This window comes from Calypte anna, chromosome Z (genome assembly GCF_003957555.1).
Source record: "Calypte anna isolate BGI_N300 chromosome Z, bCalAnn1_v1.p, whole genome shotgun sequence".
Taxonomy (NCBI): Eukaryota; Metazoa; Chordata; class Aves; order Apodiformes; family Trochilidae; genus Calypte; species Calypte anna.
This window is the reverse complement of record NC_044274.1, coordinates 40800312-40820288: the sequence shown is the minus strand read 5'-3', so window position 1 is coordinate 40820288 and position 19977 is coordinate 40800312. Positions and strand designations below refer to the sequence as shown.

Genomic DNA, 19977 nt, shown 5'->3' with positions numbered 1-19977 from the left:
CCCCGGGCAAGTGGAAATCAGCTTTTTTAAGTCCAGCATCATTTTCCCACTTGTCTTCCTCATGTTCTTCAGGAAGAACTGAAGTTCTACAGTCTGCCAGGGCACTGCTCTTTCCCAGATGGCTACTGAAACACTGCACTGCTTTCCCAACACAAACCAGGGTCCTCTATAGGACCTGAAGTCCTCTATAGGAATCACAGCCTGCAAGTCTCATGTGCCTTTCATTTGTATGAAAAAGGCTTCATATACCCTCCCAGCTACAGAGGCAGAGGTGTATAGCAGATACCTACCAGGAGGTCCCCCTGGACGCTAAACCCTCTCATACTGATGGAAAGGCATGAAACAGAGCAGTCCTCTCATACAAAGCTAGGTCATGTGCACTGAAATTACTCCTTTAATAACCCTGTGACTCGTCCTCTTCTGCCATTTCCTGAATAGCTATTAACTGCCCGTGACAGCACTCCAGTCATGTCAACTACCTCACCTAATCCTATACATTCTATTACAAAGAACTCTGTCTGCACAGGCAGTTCCAGTTATTTGCATTTCCAAAACCAGGAATGTTTTCCGTAAGTAAAACCAAAAATAGCATAATTTTTGTGAAAGAATTAAGCATTATGCAAATTAAATGTTCCATGGTGATTAAGACTGAATGTTTCATCCTGAGAGCTATATTCCAAGATACAATCCTTCACATCTTAAGAAACCGTGGCACTGTGAGAATTCCCTGCTCATTTTTAATGTCTCAGTAACCACATCTTCCAAAACAGTGCATCTCTTAAGTGCATCTCACTCATTTCTGCAAACTAACAGGCCACACAAAAGACCCTACAAATACCAGAACTGTCAATCGGAGGTAAAGGGGAAAAAATGGGTAGCTGAACAAAACTCATCATGAAAGCAGACGCAGCCCCTCTAACTCCTTTTAAAAACACACATATATAAGCTTTAATTAAAAGACAATTTCTTTTAATATACTTACTGTCTTTTCTCTCATATTCTTGCATTAACAAAGCTACTTCTGGACAGTCTGCAGAAGCTTATTGTATGCAACTCTATGCCTTGCCTTTGCCATGTACATGTCCTTCGGTACCAACTGTAAAGCTTCTGCAAAAGGTATGTCATTGCCTAAATGGAAGTAAATGCATAGATTACAATTCACTTCTAGCAAACAGAAAATATGATCTGAAAGAATCACAAATCAAGCTGTCTGGACTTAAACAAAAGTGTGCAGTGCACGGTCTGTTTTGCCAGTTCTTTCTGTTGTGCGTATCTTCATTCCCTCATCCTCACTCCCTTACCCTGTTCTTCTGGTCACCAAAACAACACAAGACGGCTTGAGCAGACAGTACTGGTCCTTCAGAATTCCTCACTTTGCGAGGAAAAGTATAGCACAGGGGCTCAGTGCTTGTGGACCAAACCATTGGTTATGTGGCTAGGTGTACAGCATTACACAGAGGTGAATCTTGGAGCAAGACCCATGGATAGCAAGAGAAAGCAAAACAATTTGCATTGCTCTATCAGCCAGAGATCTCTGCAGCTAAAGAGAACCCTGTGAAAGATTTTGAACTGAGCAGCCGACTGACAACTAAAGTTCTTGGCATAAGGACTCGGTAGATTCACTGTCAAACAATATCAATCAAGCACTTTTATTGTACCATTGCAGCTTACCTCTGCAGTTCCTTTTTATGTCCGCAAGCATTACGTGCCTTGCAAGCAGATAGAGCAGGTGAATAATTTTAGGACCTCTAGGAGCCACAATCAAAGAACCCGTGATTGTTATGCGGACGCCTTCTTTATGCTAGAGAGGTGAAAGCAGTTTTAACTACAAAGCAAATCAAAGATATACTAAGCCCTAGCAACAGCCAAGCATTCAGATGACTACCAGAACACTGCGGATTACTTGTTAGCAAGCCTTACACCCAGGTAAACTACTTTGGCACTAGAGGTGACACCTACTCTAGCAGATGTAGAGACACTCTTTGAATGCTCACTCCCACTCACTATGCCTAGCTCTGTACATGACAGACTGTTGAAAAGCAAAGCCTGAAATCAGGGCTGGGTAAGCGTTGCAAATCCCTACACTCCCTGCTCCGACCTGGTAAACCCTATCTTTGAAAACAATATTGAAGCGTTCTTTCCTATTTTCTACTGAAGTCATTAATCAATGGACTTTGTTTTGCTAGCTTTCAAAATGCCCATTACTACTGAAAAGTAAAAGTGTTCCAGGTTCCATGGACCTGATTTCTAGAACCACTATTAAAAAAAAACAGCATGAGAAGATAATAATCAATGCTACCTGAAGCAATCAATTTTAGTTTGTCTTTTTTCCTTTGGAAATCTTGTTTTAAACTTTACTCCCTTTCCCCTCATACAAAGAAAGGCTAATGCTAAAAAAGTTGCCAGGCAGATGATTCAAACATCTTTCAAACTCAAGTACTCTCACACGTAGCTGAGGAACCATCTAGACTTCTGATGAATCAAAAACTGTTACTCAGGAAAAAGCCACAGCAGTTTTAAGACACTGGGCTACGTCTCATCATCTAAACTCCACTATGCCACAAATTTTCCCTCAAACAAGACTATGATAAACTACGTGAAAGAAGACAAACGGTAAAAATGAATTATTTGGTGAAACCACTTAAAAAGCTTTACATAGTCTCTCAGAAAAAGAACAAAGTCACAGAAACCAGTAAAGCATCTTTTTCCACTCTTTGTAATACTCACTATGATCTCTTTTAGCCATTCCACACACTGCTTCCTGAATCGCGGATCTGTGATGCAGCGGTTTTCAAGACCACACTCTCTTCCCATTGGGGAGAAAGGGGGAGAAAAGGGGGAGAAAAGGGGGAGAAAAGGGGGAGAAAAGGGGGAGAAAAGGGGGAGAAAAGGGGAGAAAGGGGGAGAAAAGGGGGAGAAAAAGGGGGAGAAAAGGGGAGAAAAGGGGGAGAAAAGGGGGAGAAAAGGGGGAGAAAAGGGGGAGAAAAGGGGGAGAAAAGGGGAGAAAAGGGGGAGAAAAGGGGGAGAAAGGGGGAGAAAAGGGGGAGAAAGGGGGAGAAAAGGGGGAGAAAGGGGAGAAAGGGGAGAAAAGGGGGAAAAAGGGGGAGAAAAGGGGGAGAAAAGGGGGAGAAAAGGGGGAGAAAAGGGGGAGAAAAGGGGGGAGAAAAAGGGGAGAAAAAGGGGAGAAAAGGGGGGAAAAGGGGGAGAAAAGGGGAGAAAAGGGGGAAAGAAGGGGGAAAGAAGGGGGAGAAAAGGGGGAGAAAAGGGGGAGAAAAGGGGGAGGAAAGGGGGAGAAAATGGGGAGAAAAAGGGGAGAAAAGGGGGAGAAAGGGGGAGAAAAGGGGGAAAAAGGGAGAAAAGGGGGGGAGAAAGGGGAGAAAGGGGGAGAAAAGGGGGAGAAAAGGGGGAGAAAAGGGGGACGAAACGGGGGAGGAAAAGGGGGAAGAAAAGGGGGAGAAAAGGGGAGAAAAAGGGGGAGAAAAGGGGGAGAAAAGGGGAGAAAAGGGGGAGAAAAGGGGAGAAAAGGGGGAGAAAAGGGGGAGAAAAGGGGGAGAAAAGGGGGAGAAAAGGGGGAGAAAAGAAAGAAAAGAAAAAGGCCATTTCAAAACATGTTTGAATGATTGCCCAATTAATCAGTGTGAGACCAAAACTAAAAGATTTCTTAACAATGCCTCCCAGAGGAGGCAGAAAATTAAGTGATATAGCCTAGACCAGGAATAGAAGAATAGCTAAGTTTCATTACAAGGTTTTAATTACAGAATGTTTCATTACAAAACATTACAAGGTTTGCTTGCCATAAGGCGTTAATTACAGGATATGCAAAGCCAGATTTTTCTGCAGCTCTTCTTAACACAGATAAAGAGGTCAGAATGCAGACGGTTTTCAGATCACTAGCCCTCCCCCAGCTATTCCTTTAACATATGAGCTAAAACCACTCAGCAGTACACTGCTTCTTGCCACGCTGAAGCTCCTAGCGGCAATCCCGAACTGGGCAATGTTACTCACTGCTTGGGGAGGGAAATGAACAGCAAACATAAGAGTCCTTTGCAGGTGTTACAAGTGCCAAGAAACTCGCCAAGCTACAGATAATCTCACAAGCCGCTCACCTGAAAGTTGCACGTGTGCGGGCCCTGTCCAGCTTAGTAAATAAGAAGAGGACGACGTGGTGAAAACCCCGCCTGTTCGGCCTATCAAACATATTCCTAACACAAAAATAAACAGTCTCGTCAGAAGTAGCGAAGGGGCAGAATTAACACAGCATTTTAAATGGCCGCAAAGCACTGCTTTAAATTAGAGTGCTCCAAGTTCCAGACCGAGTGCTTTGTTTTCTGCAGAGTTAAAAACATGCAACCTCCAGACATGTAACTAACTTTAAGATTAATTCGGCGAGCGCGTTTTCTCCCAAAGCAGTTCTCAAACCAAGAGGTCCGGAGCAGATTTCACGCGGTTCACTTTCTCCGTGCGACTGTGTAGGACGCATCCCGCGGAGAGCAAGAGATATCACTATTTCTGGGTTTTATCTGAGGTGGAAGACACAGCTCGCTAGAGCGATTCGGGCGTTCCCTCCGTGTGAGGCACTGCCGTGAGTGCCAGACCCCTGGGCGGCCATGGCGAGACCCTCCCTCCCCCCGCAGCCTGCGCTCCGTGCTGAAACCCAGGGCCCCGCTCGGGACGTGGCTGCCGCAAAAGAGCCGCCCGTCTACCTTCCTTCCCCTCGCCCCCCGGCTCTCCCTCTTAACTCACCGTCCCACTTCGACGCGGGGAGGGCGTTTGAAGCCCAGGGCCAGCAAGTAGAGCCACAGGTGGTCCTTATGCCAGCGGAGAGCCATCGTGCCTAGCAGCTCACGCAGCACAACGCACAAGGAACCGGGTGGAGAGGGCGGGCGGCGGCGGCCGCCTTCGCCTCCGCCGCCTCCTCCTCCTCACGAACGGGGCCGACGGGGCCGCCGCCGCCGCGGCTGCTGTTGCTGTGGCCGCTGTACCTACCGCTGCTGTTGCCGCTGCCGCTGCCACCGCCTTTCCCCTCCGCCCCTCCCAAGCGCCACTGCTTCCCGCGCTCGGTCAAGGCAACCCGGGATTTGGCGCCAGTCGGCGCGCTGCCTGCCGGGAGGTGTAGTCCTGGCCCCTGTGCGCCGCCGAGGAGGCCTCGCTTCTGCGCACCGAGGCTCAACGGCCGCCGGCGCCATGAATCCCGCAGAGGCCCGGGGGCGGAAGGCCCGGAGGGGCCGGACGGTCGCTGGAAACCCGCCCCGAGGAGGCCCCGGGGGAGCCTGGGCTTGCCCCAGGCGGCGTCGCGCTGAGGAGAGCCGTCGGAGTGGGCGACCACGAGTGCCCTTCCGATTTCAGCTTCTTGGTAACCGGGTGACGAAGTTTAACACGAAAACCAAGTACAGCGGCAGCAGGCACGGCCAGATTTTTATTCCAAGGCGTTTCAGTGACCGGATTTCATTGCTGTCGCCACAGCCAAGCATTACATGAGGAGCGAGCGCAGGCTTCGCAGCCGTAGCCGCTGCCCGGCAGCCTTCCCGCGGAAGGGCCGCAGGGGCGCAGCGCCGCGCAGCATCTCCAGGCTCGCCGCACTCACCCCCGCGACGTCCAGGAGATCTCTGCGAGGGGAGTTCGGCCTGATCCCCGGAGAGAAATGTACCAAGCCCGCTTTAAGGCCAGCTGCCGCTCACCCCGATTCCTGCAGATGTCACTGTGCGCAAGCAAACGCGGATTCTGCAATCCTTAGCAAATCTTTGGTTGTGATTTTATTTAAACATGAAAAGATCATCGCTATCACCAGAAATATCCCAGCCTTCAGTTATCTTTTTTTATTATTGTTATTTATTTACAGTTTTCCTTTGTCCCACATCTTTTTTTTTCCTCTTTGCCCTCCGGTTTCCCTTTTCTCAGTTTCCTCTTCCACTTTGATTTTCAACTGGCATCCTTATTCCTGGAAAACTTTACACTTTGCTCGTAGAATCATAGAATGAGTCTTTAAGCATTTATTCTCTTCTGGTCACAGTCCCCACAGCTGATATCCTCAGGATGGCCGAAATTTTTGCACACAGAAGGCGAGTAGAGAGAAAGGAAACCTCGTGTGCATGGAGCACTCTTGCCAAAGCGAAGCGCTAAGCTTCTGAACTCTGTAGGTACAGAGCCTAGCAAAAAGAACCTGAGAGAATCTGAGGCAAAGTCTCTTACCCCTTCCAGCAGCACAGAGGTAGATGCACACGTGCTTTTCATGTAGAATTCAAAGGGGAAAAATTGTGGGCAAATCCCCATCAACTCCTTTTGTTGGCAGACCTTTTTGCAAAGCACTGGAGTATTCTCAGCAGGAGTATTGCCAGCAGGAGAACAAATCATTATCAAAGACAGGTGAAACACTGTTTAGGCTATACCCGGCTTGCAGAAAATGAGCCTGATATCCATGCTAATGAATTAATGTAGCCTGCACTCCTTAGGTGGGAAAAAAAAATCAGAATTTTGATGAAGCTAAATGAAACAGTAGTGATTAAAAAAATATCCCCAAAATCCCTAAGCTAGGCAGGTTCATCTTTAAAAAGGAGTAATAAATACAAGTTAAGCATGGCAAAAGTACATTGTATCAAAAAGACGTGTTTATGCTTCACTTTATTCAGCTCTTTGCCCTGCAGTGTAAGGGCCATTTGTGCGTGAAAAGTCTTGGTGATCATCTTCATCCAAATCCAAAATGTCTGGGATATCATCTGACTCTGAAGACAGGTCTGTAATAGTGAAATCAGGAACCTGTGTAGGAATGAAATTTCAATCAATTTAAAAGTAACACTAAATATATTTGTTCAATACACCTTACTCAATTCAGGAGGCAAAGATGCTCAGCAGCTCCAGAAATCAGACCCAAAATACTGAATACAGAGACAAATATGCGCAATCACGTAAGAAACGCATACATTATGACAGACCAAATATTACAGAAGATCTGGATCAGTGGCTTAGAAGACAGGATTTTATATTAAGTATGGAACAGAGCTGAACTTAGTGGAGTGTATTTAATGAAACTGGTGACTGTCAAATTAAGACAGGAACTTTTAAAAGTTACCTTTCTTCTTTCCTTGGGAGCAATGGGCTATATGAAGGAACCTGCCCTGGCGAACCTCGTAGGGATTTTTCTGTGCTGCTTGCCTACCCCATCAAACCTTTCCTGACGAAACAAGGATCTGGGACTGCACCCCCATTTTGGCCTCTGTTTAACTGCCCATGTAATATTCTGTACTATGCAGCACTAGATTTCAGGAATGGCCAGAGACATGAGTGGATACATGGATGTTACACACTTCTAAAAATGTTTGTTAAGACACTTAGGAGCCTAAGTCACAACCCTTAAGTCCTCTTAGCAGGACTTAGATTACTTAGGCATTTCTGAAAAATGGGATATAACTAACGAATTTCCTCATAACCAGAAGGTTTTTTGCCTCAGGTGACAAACACATTTATAATTTGAGTCCTGTTAGCTTTGAGGTTACTGATGCCATACCTGGAGCGAGGCACAGTATCAGCACACAACGAGTGCTGTATGCTGGCAGGAGTGTGGTTCTGCTTGTACAGAGAAGCAGCAACTTGAAGAGGCTTGCAGGCTTTTGTGTCACCTACACATAGTGCTGACTGGAGAAGCTGCATAAATCCATGCCCTAACTGTAAAAAACCTTGCTTATGACTTTTATGAAACATGGCACATGAGACAATCATGTTTTGCCTGCTATGAAGACATGTCCAAAGAACAGAGAACACACCAAAGGATAAAGGGATTACTGTTTGAGATACCAGGCTGTAGATTGCACTGCAGGACTGAACATGAATCACTCAGTTCCTCAGAGAGTAGGTGTTAAAATATATCATATTACTATATTATTAAAAACGGAGCTTCAGAAGAATTCAAGCAGAATGTCACTGACCAGGCACCAGTGGGAATGCAATGAAATGTGCAGACTACTTTGAGAACCTAAGCTTGTTCAAAACAAGATAGATAATCTTTGTCCCCTAAAAAATGAAAAGGCACCAGGAGTGGGGGAAATAGGCCTTTCTACCAGCAAGAATTATCTTGCATCTTTCTGCTTATGATGGTTTCTCTAATAATAGTATGGAAAGCTCAACAAGTTTTCCCATTATCAGCATATGATCCTGTATTATACAAGCAGGGCAAATGGGGATGGGTTAAGGAGACGAAGGTCCATATGCAAAGTAGTTCATATGCAAACTCATTTAGACATGTGCCCAAACATATAGTTTTGACATGTTGGTCTACTTGAAAATTACACTGACCTGCACAAATGACAGTAACTGTTCAGTAACTGTGTCTGGCTAGTAGACACGTGCTGTTCTTACAGATAACAGGCTAATTACTCAAATATAAGTTTATGCTTTCCTCATCTCCTTAGTTTACACATTACAAGCAGCTGACTCCTTCAGCATGCTACTAAGAACTTCATAACCATGAAAAAAAAAATCAAATTGGACTGTAGCTGTCAGCATCAGAGTAAACCAGGGTTGATGTAAGAATGGTTTATCTCATTTTCAACATGCTAAATTGCCTTAGAATGGCATATTCTGACATCTTCACCACTCTAACTAAAACTATGTAAAAGCCCTTGGCATTGTAGTACAGCCTAAGTACAGGACCTTCGGTTCCATATCGCTTTTCACGTTTGACAGCAAGTCAAAACAAAGCATTAAGTCAATTCTTGCAACAAAGAATAAAACTAGATATGACTCTTTGTGCCATTAAGCTGCAGTTAGAACATTTATATGGAACAGCATCTTGTAAAATCCTTGTATGGAATAGTGCAAAACATAGTTCAGTGTTTTTCTGTCTTCCTATACAAATGTTAATGGCAATACCAACTTAACCTTAAATTAATCCATTTTTTTTCTTGCATTATGTATTTTCAGAACTGAGCCACTAGCAATTTGATAGATGGTTCTTCTTTTGTTCCCTTTGAGAACAAGCACTTACTTTTACTCATGACAGAAGCTGAATTACCCAAAACACAATATCCAGTTTGGTCTGAAAAGGAATGCACTTATAACACTGTGCACGGTATCTCCCCTAAGTTGCTGCACAGATTACTTTCTGATCATGCAAATGACCTACAGGCCGTGCCTAACAAGTAAGTTAGGTTCTGTTTTCTCTTTTTAGTTGGATGGCTTATATGAGTTTTTTGGATATTTTTTTTTCTGTACTATTTGGTTGGATTTTTCTTGTGTTTTTTGGTTGTGTTTTTTGTTGTTTCTTTTGGGTTTTTTTGGGGGGGAGGGGTTGTCTCCAAATCATTTCTCCTATTTGACTAGCTATATAGTACTACTGTAAATTGCAGTTTGGAAAACATTACTGCAAAAAATTCATTTTAAGGAATGAGAGAGATTTCAAAAGCTTTCTATCTTTCTTTAGTTTGAGGCAAACTGACTATATCCCTGCATGTTCAGTCCCTACACAAATCTTGTAATTTGGACGTGACCGATGTGTACGCTGCTACAAACATGATGTCTGGAAAGCTTTTGTACTGCGACAACCAAGTTTGTCTGTAGATGTGTAACTAGCATAGACCCTGGGGATATGCTGCACTAGATTAATAACTAGACATCCCTGCAAGCTACAGTTAAAATTCAGTTTAAACATCCAGTGCTATCCTTATAAGGACAGTTCAATAATTTCAATACTCAGACTTTTATTCAATACAATAAAATATGACCGTGCTAATTTGCTATTATGTGGACCACTTTTCCTCCAAGGAAGGGTTCCTAATTTTATTGAGGGGGATGGAGGTGTGGAAACTAGACACTTCTAGGGGGCCATGGAATGCCATAGAACAACCACACACCACAGCAGCACATTTGGTGCCAACAGGCTATTAGCTCAACCATTAGGTAAGAATTTAACCAGGAAGTCCTCTATGGCCACCAGTTGTAGGTCAGCTGTCAGAAGTAACCTTTAAACAGAAGCCACCCAGCAGTGTATGGTGAGAGAGACATGATTTAAAGATCAAGGCTAGTAACCTTTTTCCTAGCTTTTTCCTTCACCTCTTGGCTGACATTCAGTAAAGGTGGACAGCTGTCTAAGAGAGTACAAAACAGTGCCACATAAAGGTAGACTAGAGAGATGGGAAATAGCACCTCATGGTGATTTCTTGTTAAGCAGACCACTTACTAAAACTAAGTATGGAAAGGTAGAAGTTACAGAATCTTTCTGTAATCCTCAGTCACTACAATTTGGCTTAATATTGTGCTTACAACAGTCTTCCTAACACTTCCAGAGCAACCCTGACTCAAGAGCTAAGCCAGCCCTTTCACATTAGAAGGCCAGCCTACATGTGATCTGGTTTAGTGCCCACATTGTACCTGCTGGAGGCATTGTTCCACATAGCAACACAACACTAGGTGACAAACTTCCTCTGAACTCCATATGTGCTCCAAACCATTTGGTGACCTCTTTGGAAACGGTGGCCAGAATTGCTGCACTGAATTATTGCACCTCAGACTTGCACAGGGCATACATTAAGACCACAGCCACAACTTACCTGGACAACCCTAAACCAAGAAAGCTTATTTCTTACTGACTGTAATTCTCTTCCAGGGAAGGGATTCACTGGATTTATTGAGGAGCAATTCCACCAAGTGTTAATGTACATTAGTCACTCAAGTTCAAAGGAGGGTAAATAAATGAAATAGGTTAAAACTGGTATTTGCAGTTGAGGAGTATATATTGTTTATAGGAAACTGGCAGCCTAAGCAGGTAGTTGACAGTCTTGGAACACCTCCTGTGAAGGCAGGACTGTTTTTTTTTTTTGTCCATATCCTTCCAAATATTAAAACATTCATCAGCTCAAAGCTTAGGTCATCGTTAAAGTTAGACAACAGCAAGCACTAAAAAAGCAGCAGTAAAACTAAGACTGAATGGAAAAACACACAGCAACACACAGAAAGAGCAGAAGAAAATGCTGCAGCAGTATCGTACCTGTCTATACACACACACACATAGATTTTCAAAGCGCGTCTACTTCATTTGCACTTCAAGCTTGCTTTCTGCTAGACCCACTTTGAAGGAGTCACAGAACAGCAAGTTACATTTATTTTAAACACCACTGAAATAGAGACAGACTTTGGCTACTGATGCATTTATTACTAACATACAAAATTCATTACAAAAAGATGGCTACAAAAAAAAGCAACCCACATAACAGTAGGCACTTTGGTACAAACAGCATGAATCTTTTCTGTAGACTGCATATTAAAAAAATATATTGATAGCGATTTGTTTTGGCACTGCAACAGGCTCCCAAGAACTGGTCACTGCACCAAGGCTGTCAAAGCTCCAGGACAGCCAGAATGACACTCCTAGCCATATGGTTTAGTTTTAGGTAGTCCTGCCAGGAGCAGAGTGTTTGAATGATTCCGGTCTTTTCCAGCTTCAGGTACTTAATGACTCTGGTGTCAGGTTGCTGTATTATTCAACAGTTTTGTTTATATAGTTAACACTGTCACAGCATTTAAGTAACTCCAGCTGACTTGTTCAGAAACCCCACCTTCAGCTCTGGGATTCTGCACTCATGAAAATTTTGACATAAACTGTGTAGCAGTGCAATCTGAGACAGTCAGATGCATAATTAAATACATGATCTGAAGAAAAAATGGAAATGGAATTTAAGCATACCTAGGCTAGACTGCAGGGTCTTTAAGTGCATTTCATTGTATACAAGGCTTTTATATCATTCTGGTACAGACTAAGCAGCAAATCAAATGTTTTTAGCTCTGGTAGGTTTCATTTACACTAATGGCACTAATGTAATTAATAAGTATGGTGAGGTTTCTTAACTTGGCAGACAAACAAGGCATCTTGGCAACTGTAAGCTGTCAAGATTTAGGCATTTGATACAGCTTGAGTTTTGAGTTGGCTGAACTACACAGAACAGTACAGACGTGTCTTTTCTCTGTACCATTCCCTCAGTCTTATGCTCAAGAATTTTTCTCCAAGGCTTTTTTGACAGCTGCACTTGCTAAGGCCACTTGTTTGGTCAGTCAGCAGAGTACATGCATGCTATGCAGTTTATTCAGTAATGTGTTCAGGCTGTTTGTCTTTCTGGCTGGAATTTTTCTCCCCTTCACCTTTGCTCTCAGCATGCTGAAGGCCAGGCAGTTGTGGGTAAAAGGGACCTACCAGCCAGTTGAGTGGTGTGTTGTTAACAAGATAATCCATCACATCATCCAGAGACTCCTTCATTTTCTTCATCTGTCCTTTGCTAGAGGTAAGAAAGCTGTCTGATAATTCTTGGAAGGAGGATGCTGACCGAAAGCTCTGGTAGGCATCACCTGCCATTGACCCAACACTGTTAACCTGATTCTGCACATTCTGTGGCAGGCCCTGTAGGCTCGAGATCAGTGTGAGGCAGGTGGTCTGAAGCTGCTGAGTGAGGCTCCGTGCAATAGCTAGAGTTCTTGATTCAATGTGCTGGAAATAAACATAACAGCACATTAGTACATTTTTATGACAAGGAGCTCTGTGTTACCCAAGATATCCAAGCAGCAAAGTAAAGGGGATGCAAGTAAAATAAAGGTATAGGAGATAATAAAACAGGTCTTAAGTCTGAAGAGTCCGAGGTCTGAAAGTACTTGATACTGTTTTCAATGATCAAGTACTTTGTGGAACTGTGACACTGGTAGCTTTTACCCAGCAAGAGATAGGAAAGCTCTTGTTTCAACTCTGGATAGCAAGTCACAACAGGTAAGTAAGTATATTCTAATCAACGAACTAGTGTTTAAAGCTACATGTAAGAATCAGTGAGCCTGTGCCTAAGATTGCTGCATGCTGAGAAACATTATTTCAGGTCTGGCCAATTCTGATGTTAAGTGAGTCCGAGCTTATCTGGTTCATGTGCTAAGCAGGATAAGCATTGTCTGGAAAGGAGAATGAGCCCCAGAGCATTTGCAAGAAATAGACTCATTTAAGAGTTTGGGTGTGCTCCACTTTTCATAATTGTCATGAGTCAGCTGCCCTGAGCTTCAGCATTCAGGCTTCACATTTGCATATAAGAGTCTGTGCTGTTAAGATGCCGCACACTTTGTGAACTGTTAGTTTATCATTACAATGACAACAGATAATCCATTTATTCTGGTTTAAAGTTGCATGTATTTACCTCAGCACTCTGCGGTTCATCACCATCATTTTGGCCTGTACTCTTCTTCCACTCTACCCAGGACTGATAAAGTTTTTCCTGAGCACCAAGAAGTTTCTCATTGGCACTATTCATGTTCTTCCTGGCATACTCAATCTGAAATATGGCCGAAGAAGGAAGTAAAGCAAAGAGTCCAAGCAGTTCCATTACAGCTACCCTACCTTACCTGCTTTGTAACCTCTTTTTACATGCTTTTAAAAGTTCACTATAAAATACCTCGAGGAATATAAGAGTGTGGTCTTTCTCTTCAAAGAAGAGAAAAATGGAAGCAGTCTTGAGATATTTTATGGTGTATTACCCTGCTGCAACTATTTCCCCCTCCTCTACTAGCACTGTACACAAGGATTTAAAAGTGTATGGAAAGCCATGACTCCTTATGCATAGTAGGTCCTGTACATAAAGGCACACTGTTACGATAAGACTACTGAAGCACCCAGAAATGCTCAGACAAGCACCAAGCAAGGATAAGCCCATACAGAATCAAACATTTTGTTAAGGAATTAAAAGGACTGAAGTATTTCAAACTGCGAGACATCTTAAACAAATGAGGTCTCTGTCAAACCCCACACTCAAGCAGGAATATAATTTTAAACATCACTTTTATTTTTGCAGTTCTTAAAATTACAAGCAATTGCTGGCTAGTTTACAGCTCAGCCTGATTTAGGACCTCTCCTGAATGATGGTGGAAGAAGTTTTCCTATGCCCCTTTTAGCTGTACTTTTCCGTACTCTGAAACTATGCCAACACTTGCTCTTTATATATCAAGTACAAGCTTAAACTTACCAGATTAACAGTGTGGTGCAGCTGAGAGATTGTCTCCTGGCTTTTCTGTTTAGCATCTCTGACTTTACTTAAGGCTTGTTCGTAGGCACGTGTGCGAACCTTTGAAGACAGGGATCCTAATCTAACATAGTAGCTTGGCTTTTGAACTCCAACTTCAAAACCTTCAACTTTTGCAGCTTCTTTTTCTAGATATGAGGAAAGGAAGAGAATTTATCACTGGAAGAAAACTTTAGGGTCTGAGGCAATTTTATTTGCTTAGTAACGGCCAAAAACTGGCCTGGTCCCCCTAACACCATGGCATGTAGACAGGCAACCCCATGCAAAAATCCTTATTTTCATTCTGCTCCCCTGTGAAGATGCTATTACAGCCAGCAAGGCAACAGGTAGTTTGGGAAGCATAGTTTGTTTCTCTACAATAGAAACATTCCTAGAAGATGAAACCTTGAATTTTTCTTACCTAGTTCTGCTTCTGTTAGTGGGAGATACTGGTCTACAAGGGTCTCGGATTTAGTGAGAGCACTGTCCACTCCACTGCTCACCATCTGCACCACACGACTTCCCAGGACAGTGTTAATGCTGCCATTGACAACAGACTTGGTCATATTTACGCTGTCTTGCATCGCTTCTTTAGTCTTGCCCACAACGCCAGTGATCGTGTGAGCAACAGTATCCTTGGCACCGGTCACAGTAGTTGTTACAGCTTCTCTGGCTCCCACAACTACATCCTTGGCATTGGCGACAACCTGCCATGGGAAACAGGCTGGTTCACTAAAAATGTTTTCTAAAGAGAGCTACATAAACCAGGAAATATAAACTTATGCTTAAGCTTGTACAGGTATTGATTATCTAGAAGAAATTCTACCCTGAAAATGTATGTACAAGACAAAACAAAATGACAGCCATTCAGCCTTCAGCACAAACCACTTCAGAGAATATAATTAAGGAACTGTTTGCTTCACACTGAGCAGGAAAGAGATGAGGACTCAAAATACTAGATGCTCACTAGTGAACAGCAGCTACAGATAGAGGCATCAAACACTGGGGGAGAGGGAGGAGAAGGGAAAAGAGGCTTAATGGCCTCCTAAAGGTATCAAACAATTCTGAAGAAACATCTTTTCATTTATCATCATCATCATCAAATGGTTAGGGTTGAAAAGGAATTAAAGACCATCTAGTTCCACCCCCTTGCATGGGCAGGGACATCTCCCACCAGACAAGGCTGCTCAAAGCCCTATCCAACCTGGCCTAACACTTCCAGGGAAAAGGCATCCACAACCTGTGCCAATGTCTCACTCTCTTCCAGCATAAAACCAAACCCTTTGTCCTACCACTATACATTCTTGTAAAAGGTCCCTCTCCACCTTTCCTGTAAACCCCCTTCAGGCACTGGAAGGCCACTATAGGGTCTCCCAGGAGCCTACAAGAGATGCTCCAGCCCTCTGACCTTCTTTTTGGGGCTCCATGGCTTATTGAAATCCTCTTTTCTATTATCAGTAAAATACAGGGAGATGGAAGGTGTATAGTTTGGCTTAGCCTATATCTGTGGAAACAACTTACCTTGTCAGTGGGTTGATTCAGTATAGGCAGTCTCTCTTCAATTTTGTCTAGACCTATGCATGCATAGTTGTTGGCAACTACAACTATAAAAGAAATTACAATAGTTGATTTAATTTTTTCCTTCATGTAAATAACTAAGAGTAGAAATAACAAGTAAGAATTCCTCTTGAAACAGAGCTGATGCAACAATGTTCTTAAGTAGTTTTTCCCCTTTCCAGTGAGATTTGAGGCAGTAAAGTCGAGAACAAGGCGGGTTTACAGCGCCAGAAAAAAGCTCACTTGCAGGCAGAGAAAATCATTCAATAGCATACAAGCAACTGTTAGAACAAGCTGAAGTACCTGGCCTTCTGCCACTTTGGGAAGCCAGGCTTCTGGCTACAACAGCCTTGTGACAGAGTTGCCAAATTTAAACACAAGTTGTTCTCCCAGAGCAAAAGTACAAAGTAGCATTTGAAACCAGGTGAAATGCGAGAAAGGTGTTGAGCAAGAGACTAGGCAATCATCTCGGCTCTTTAGAGGGGCAAGCCAATTCAGCATTACATAACCTGGAATCTGCTTGGCCTCTGGATTCTTATGTATTTTTTGTCTTTGCCAAATGATACTCAACTGTCATCACTTACTCAAAAAGCCAAGCAACAGGTTCAGTCAGCTACCTAAAACAGCACCCCAGGCCAGCATGATCATGCTATAAACTGCAAGCAAATCTGGGTAGATAAAGCAGTCAGTTGAATTAAAGATATCAACAGCCCCATCTTTGCCTTACTTTGTGGTTCCAGTTTCTGGATGATAGGCATAGCGCTCGTCATGGCTACTGAAGTAATTGTCTTCACTCCTTTCTCTGCTATCTCACATACTGACTTCAGGTAAGGGTGGTTATCCTTTGTGGAGATGTAAGCTGTGGACACCATATCATAGGTAGAGCTCACCAAGGGAAGGTTGACAACTCTGGATACAATGTTCTGTTTAACAGAGAACTAGGTTAGTTGACACTTATTTTTCTGAAGTAGACGTAAAAAACTACAGGGCTAACTCAGACATACCTGCTGCGGATCGATTGCTGCCAATGCCATTTTTTTCAGGTCCTGAATCTTAAAAAGCCTGTTAAAGAAGCATACCTGAGTTATGACCTCATCATTCATTCACTCGACTTCGAAAACAACCCTTTCCTAATCAAACACCGTGGAATTAGGGGAGTAGGATGTTCACATTCTTGCATATAGGAATTACATTGTATTGTAACAATTCAGATATACAAAACTTTGTTTTCTAATTTGTTCTGTTTAGGCAACACAAGTAAGGCACATGCAAGGGTCAAGCTTTGAGGTACAAGTTCATTGCAGAATTATGAGAGTTATTATTTTTGGATTATTTTTCTATAAATTGACACATTTGGGCTTATCTGCTGAGCCAGGACAAAGAAACACCAACCAAGAATTCACTGACACTCTACCGTAGGATGTCTAAGAAGAAGAATCTTAATAATATATTAATTTAGACTGGATTTTCTGTTGCTATAGGGGAGTCAAATTTGACATCTGCATCATCATTGCTGTCCAGATCTTGAAAACACATGGAATATTGAGGTGAACCACTCATTTCAGTAACTTTAGCTCAGTTCTCACAGGTCATTCCACTGAACTCAAGTTCATTATCTCTCATGCCATGCACAATGGTCAGGAAGGGCTCCCCCTACTCGGCTTGCTCAGAAGTTACCATTCCTGTGAAACATAGAATATAAGATCCCCATCGCAGAAAATAACTCTTTCATGCTAATTTAAAATCAATTACTACCCAGCCCACACTAAACCAGGATGCAGGCACCAGGAAACAAGCCCATGCTAACCAATTATTTTCTAACATGCATTCCCATGGAAAAAACCTAAGAACTCCCCACACATGAGCCCTATAGAAGGAGTAGGATATTGCAATACCACATGAGGAGAACACATGTAAGTATATTGTCATCCTAGAGACATATGCAAGCTAAACTAAATCTTCATGAATCACTGTTTGCATTGATGGGTTTCCTATGAAACTTGAGTGCCAGAAGAACCTGGATACATGAAGGCAACAGGAAAGCAGGCAAAAAGGCAGGCCTAAAAAGGACTGTGGTTTTTAAGGCTTTCTGCTAGGTTTATCAAAAAGCCATCAGCCATTTTCTTTTTAATATATATTACATTATCAAAAGGAGTATGCTGATATTCTGCCTGTGGTCAAGTAGAACTTTTTCTTTTTATGTAATGAGGACCAAGGACAAAGGCATGCTGTTGACATTTTACAGGCATATTTGCATGTATTAACACACACGTGCCAAAAGGTAACACCTGTAATGAGATTAACCACTGTGCATGGAACACACAAGGATTACAAGCAGTAACAGAGAAGTTTTCCTTAGATCTGTCAAACACAGAAGCGACAAGAGAAACACAGCATGCTTCTCGCATAGCATTACAAGTCGTATTATTTAAGAGTACATCTTTAGTTCACTTTGAACTGCAAAGCATACTGTTGAGCAGAAGGGGATAAAAGTGTAGAATCTGGCCTCTGAAAGCAAGAGCTCTTACTTTAATGATTATTTAGTATTTGTAATGTGTCCCAAAAGATCCAGCCACACATGGCATGGAGTTGAATTTTAGTCACTAAAGCCATGAAGTTCTTCCTCCTCTTAAAGACAGGGAAGATAGAGAGGATCACGCAGTTTCACAGATCCCTTGAGTAGTTTCAGCTCTGGCAAGAGTCTGGTTCCCTTCAGCAGAGCAGGTGATCGAGGTGCCCGAACCAGAGCCCAGGGCGTACCTCAGAAACAGCGGGAGATTCTGACCGAGACAGGGAATCGAGCAAGTCACGAAAGGCCGGGCAGCAGCACAGTGCGCCGAGCTGAGCCAAGCAGCTTGCCCTGGCTAACGGAGGTGCCCGGAGGAGGAAGGAGCCGCAGCCTTGACCGCTCTACAGGGGCCTCTCGAGAGGTGAGGGAGCCCAGGGCCTTCGCCGACCCTAGAGGAGCTCTAGGGACTTTCCGGTCCCGGCAGAGGCTTAAACAGCCCACGGAAAGTCGCCGGAATTTGGGACGGGTGGTGACGGCGGTGCTGACGGAGGCAGCGGGGGCGGCCCAGCGGCGAGGCGCAGACGTAGCCGGTGCCCCCGCCCGCTCCGCCGCCGCCCTCGCCTCCGGGCTGCACCATTTTGCCGAATCAGACCCGCGGGGTCTGCGGGAAGCCGAGCGCTCCCGCCGCCGCCTCGCTGACCCCCGCCGCCGCCGGGAGTCGGGAACGGGGCACCGCGGGGGTTCCGTACTCACCAGGGAAGGGAAGAGAGGAGAAACCGCGGCCTCCAGCACCGTCACCGCCACCGACTGTGGAGTCCCGGCCTCGCCCCACTACTTATAGGGAGTGGCCGCTGCCGGCCGCGCGCAGGCAGCTCTCTCGCGACACCAGGGTTGCGTCACCGGCACCGCGCGTCACACGCGGCCCGGGGCGGGGGGAGGGGCGGAGTGTGAGGGGAGGGGGGAGGGGGAACGGGGAACGGGGAGCGAGGTTGCCCGCTACCCGTCGAGCGCCTGAACTGGAGGGCACCGCCTCGTTCGAAACCAGTAATGTTAGCCCGGGGAAGGGCTATCCGGCCGCTCTTTCAGAAGTCCGGTCCTTAGCGCTCCAGTTCGAAGAGAGGGAGCAGAAGGAGTGGTGTGGATGCACCTCGGGCGTTCCTCGGATGTGCCACAGGCAGCAGAGAGGGTACCGAAAAGATGCTCTCTCTCCACTCGCATGCACTTCTCGCAGCTGATCCAGTTGGAGGGGAGAAGTGAGGCAAACTTATTAAAGAACTCAATCCTAAGTGCGCTAGGTAGAGTTTCAGGGAAACTTTCTCTCTGCCATAAGCAGGAAGATGCAAGATAATTCTTGCTGGTAGAAAGACCTATTTCCCCCGTTCCTAGAGCTGTTTGATTTCTTAGGAGACAAAGATTACTGATCTTGTCTTGATCAAGCTTTTGCTCTCAGTGGTCTACTTATTTCATTGTATTCCCACCGGTGCCTGCTCAGCGACATGCTACTCAAATTCTCCTGGAGCTCGGTTTTAATTAATACTTGGCTGTGCTGGCCTTAAATTAATAACATCTCTTCCTTCACCCAGCAGCTCTTAACCAGGACTTGTCCCACTCGTGGCTGGAACACAGGATGTGCTGAGGCAGGGGTCAACTGACCCTGAGACAGCCCATGAATGGTTCATCTCCAGCTGAGATTTTTGCTCAGAAAGGCAGAGCTTTCAGTCTGCTCCTGTGTCACTGCTGGGTCAGTTCATCATGCTCTCAGGTTATCACCTCAGCAGATCTAAACACACATTTGGTGTGCTGCAACTTTCCTAACGCCAAAAGTGCGTTTCTCTTTTAAGCTTTATACAAATGAGACGCATGTCACAGTTAGGGATATCAAACCGGTAGGAAAAAATACTT

At 44.3% G+C, this 19977-nt stretch overlaps 2 protein-coding genes across 5 annotated transcripts; both read right to left on the bottom strand.

Moving 5' to 3' along the window:
- Positions 1–1015: 1015 nt before the first annotated feature.
- On the bottom strand, positions 1016–4937 carry LOC115599911 (HAUS augmin-like complex subunit 6). Its single transcript, XM_030467590.1, has 4 exons — positions 4744–4937; positions 2728–2806; positions 1672–1801; positions 1016–1128 (listed from the first exon to the last, which is right to left on the bottom strand). Exons 1-4 carry the CDS (start codon positions 4827–4829, stop codon positions 1016–1018), a joined length of 408 nt encoding a protein of 135 aa, XP_030323450.1. The 5' UTR covers positions 4830–4937.
- Positions 4938–5909: 972 nt separating this feature from the next.
- Positions 5910–19181, bottom strand: PLIN2 (perilipin 2). 4 transcript variants are annotated; one of them, XM_030466757.1, is made up of 9 exons: positions 18829–19181; positions 16571–16628; positions 16294–16489; positions 15531–15613; positions 14431–14716; positions 13974–14158; positions 13152–13286; positions 12176–12466; positions 5910–6753 (listed from the first exon to the last, which is right to left on the bottom strand). In XM_030466757.1, the coding sequence occupies exons 2-9, from the start codon at positions 16598–16600 to the stop codon at positions 6619–6621; spliced, it is 1341 nt and encodes a 446-aa protein (XP_030322617.1). In that variant the 5' UTR covers positions 16601–16628; positions 18829–19181; the 3' UTR covers positions 5910–6618. The 4 variants fall into 4 exon arrangements, with proteins under 4 accessions (XP_030322617.1, XP_030322619.1, XP_030322618.1 ...); XM_030466759.1 differs by lacking the exon at positions 18829–19181 and adding an exon at positions 18095–18663 and having other exon boundaries at positions 6619–6753; XM_030466758.1 differs by lacking the exon at positions 18829–19181 and adding an exon at positions 18327–18663 and having other exon boundaries at positions 6619–6753.
- Between the last annotated feature and the right edge of the window lie 796 nt (positions 19182–19977).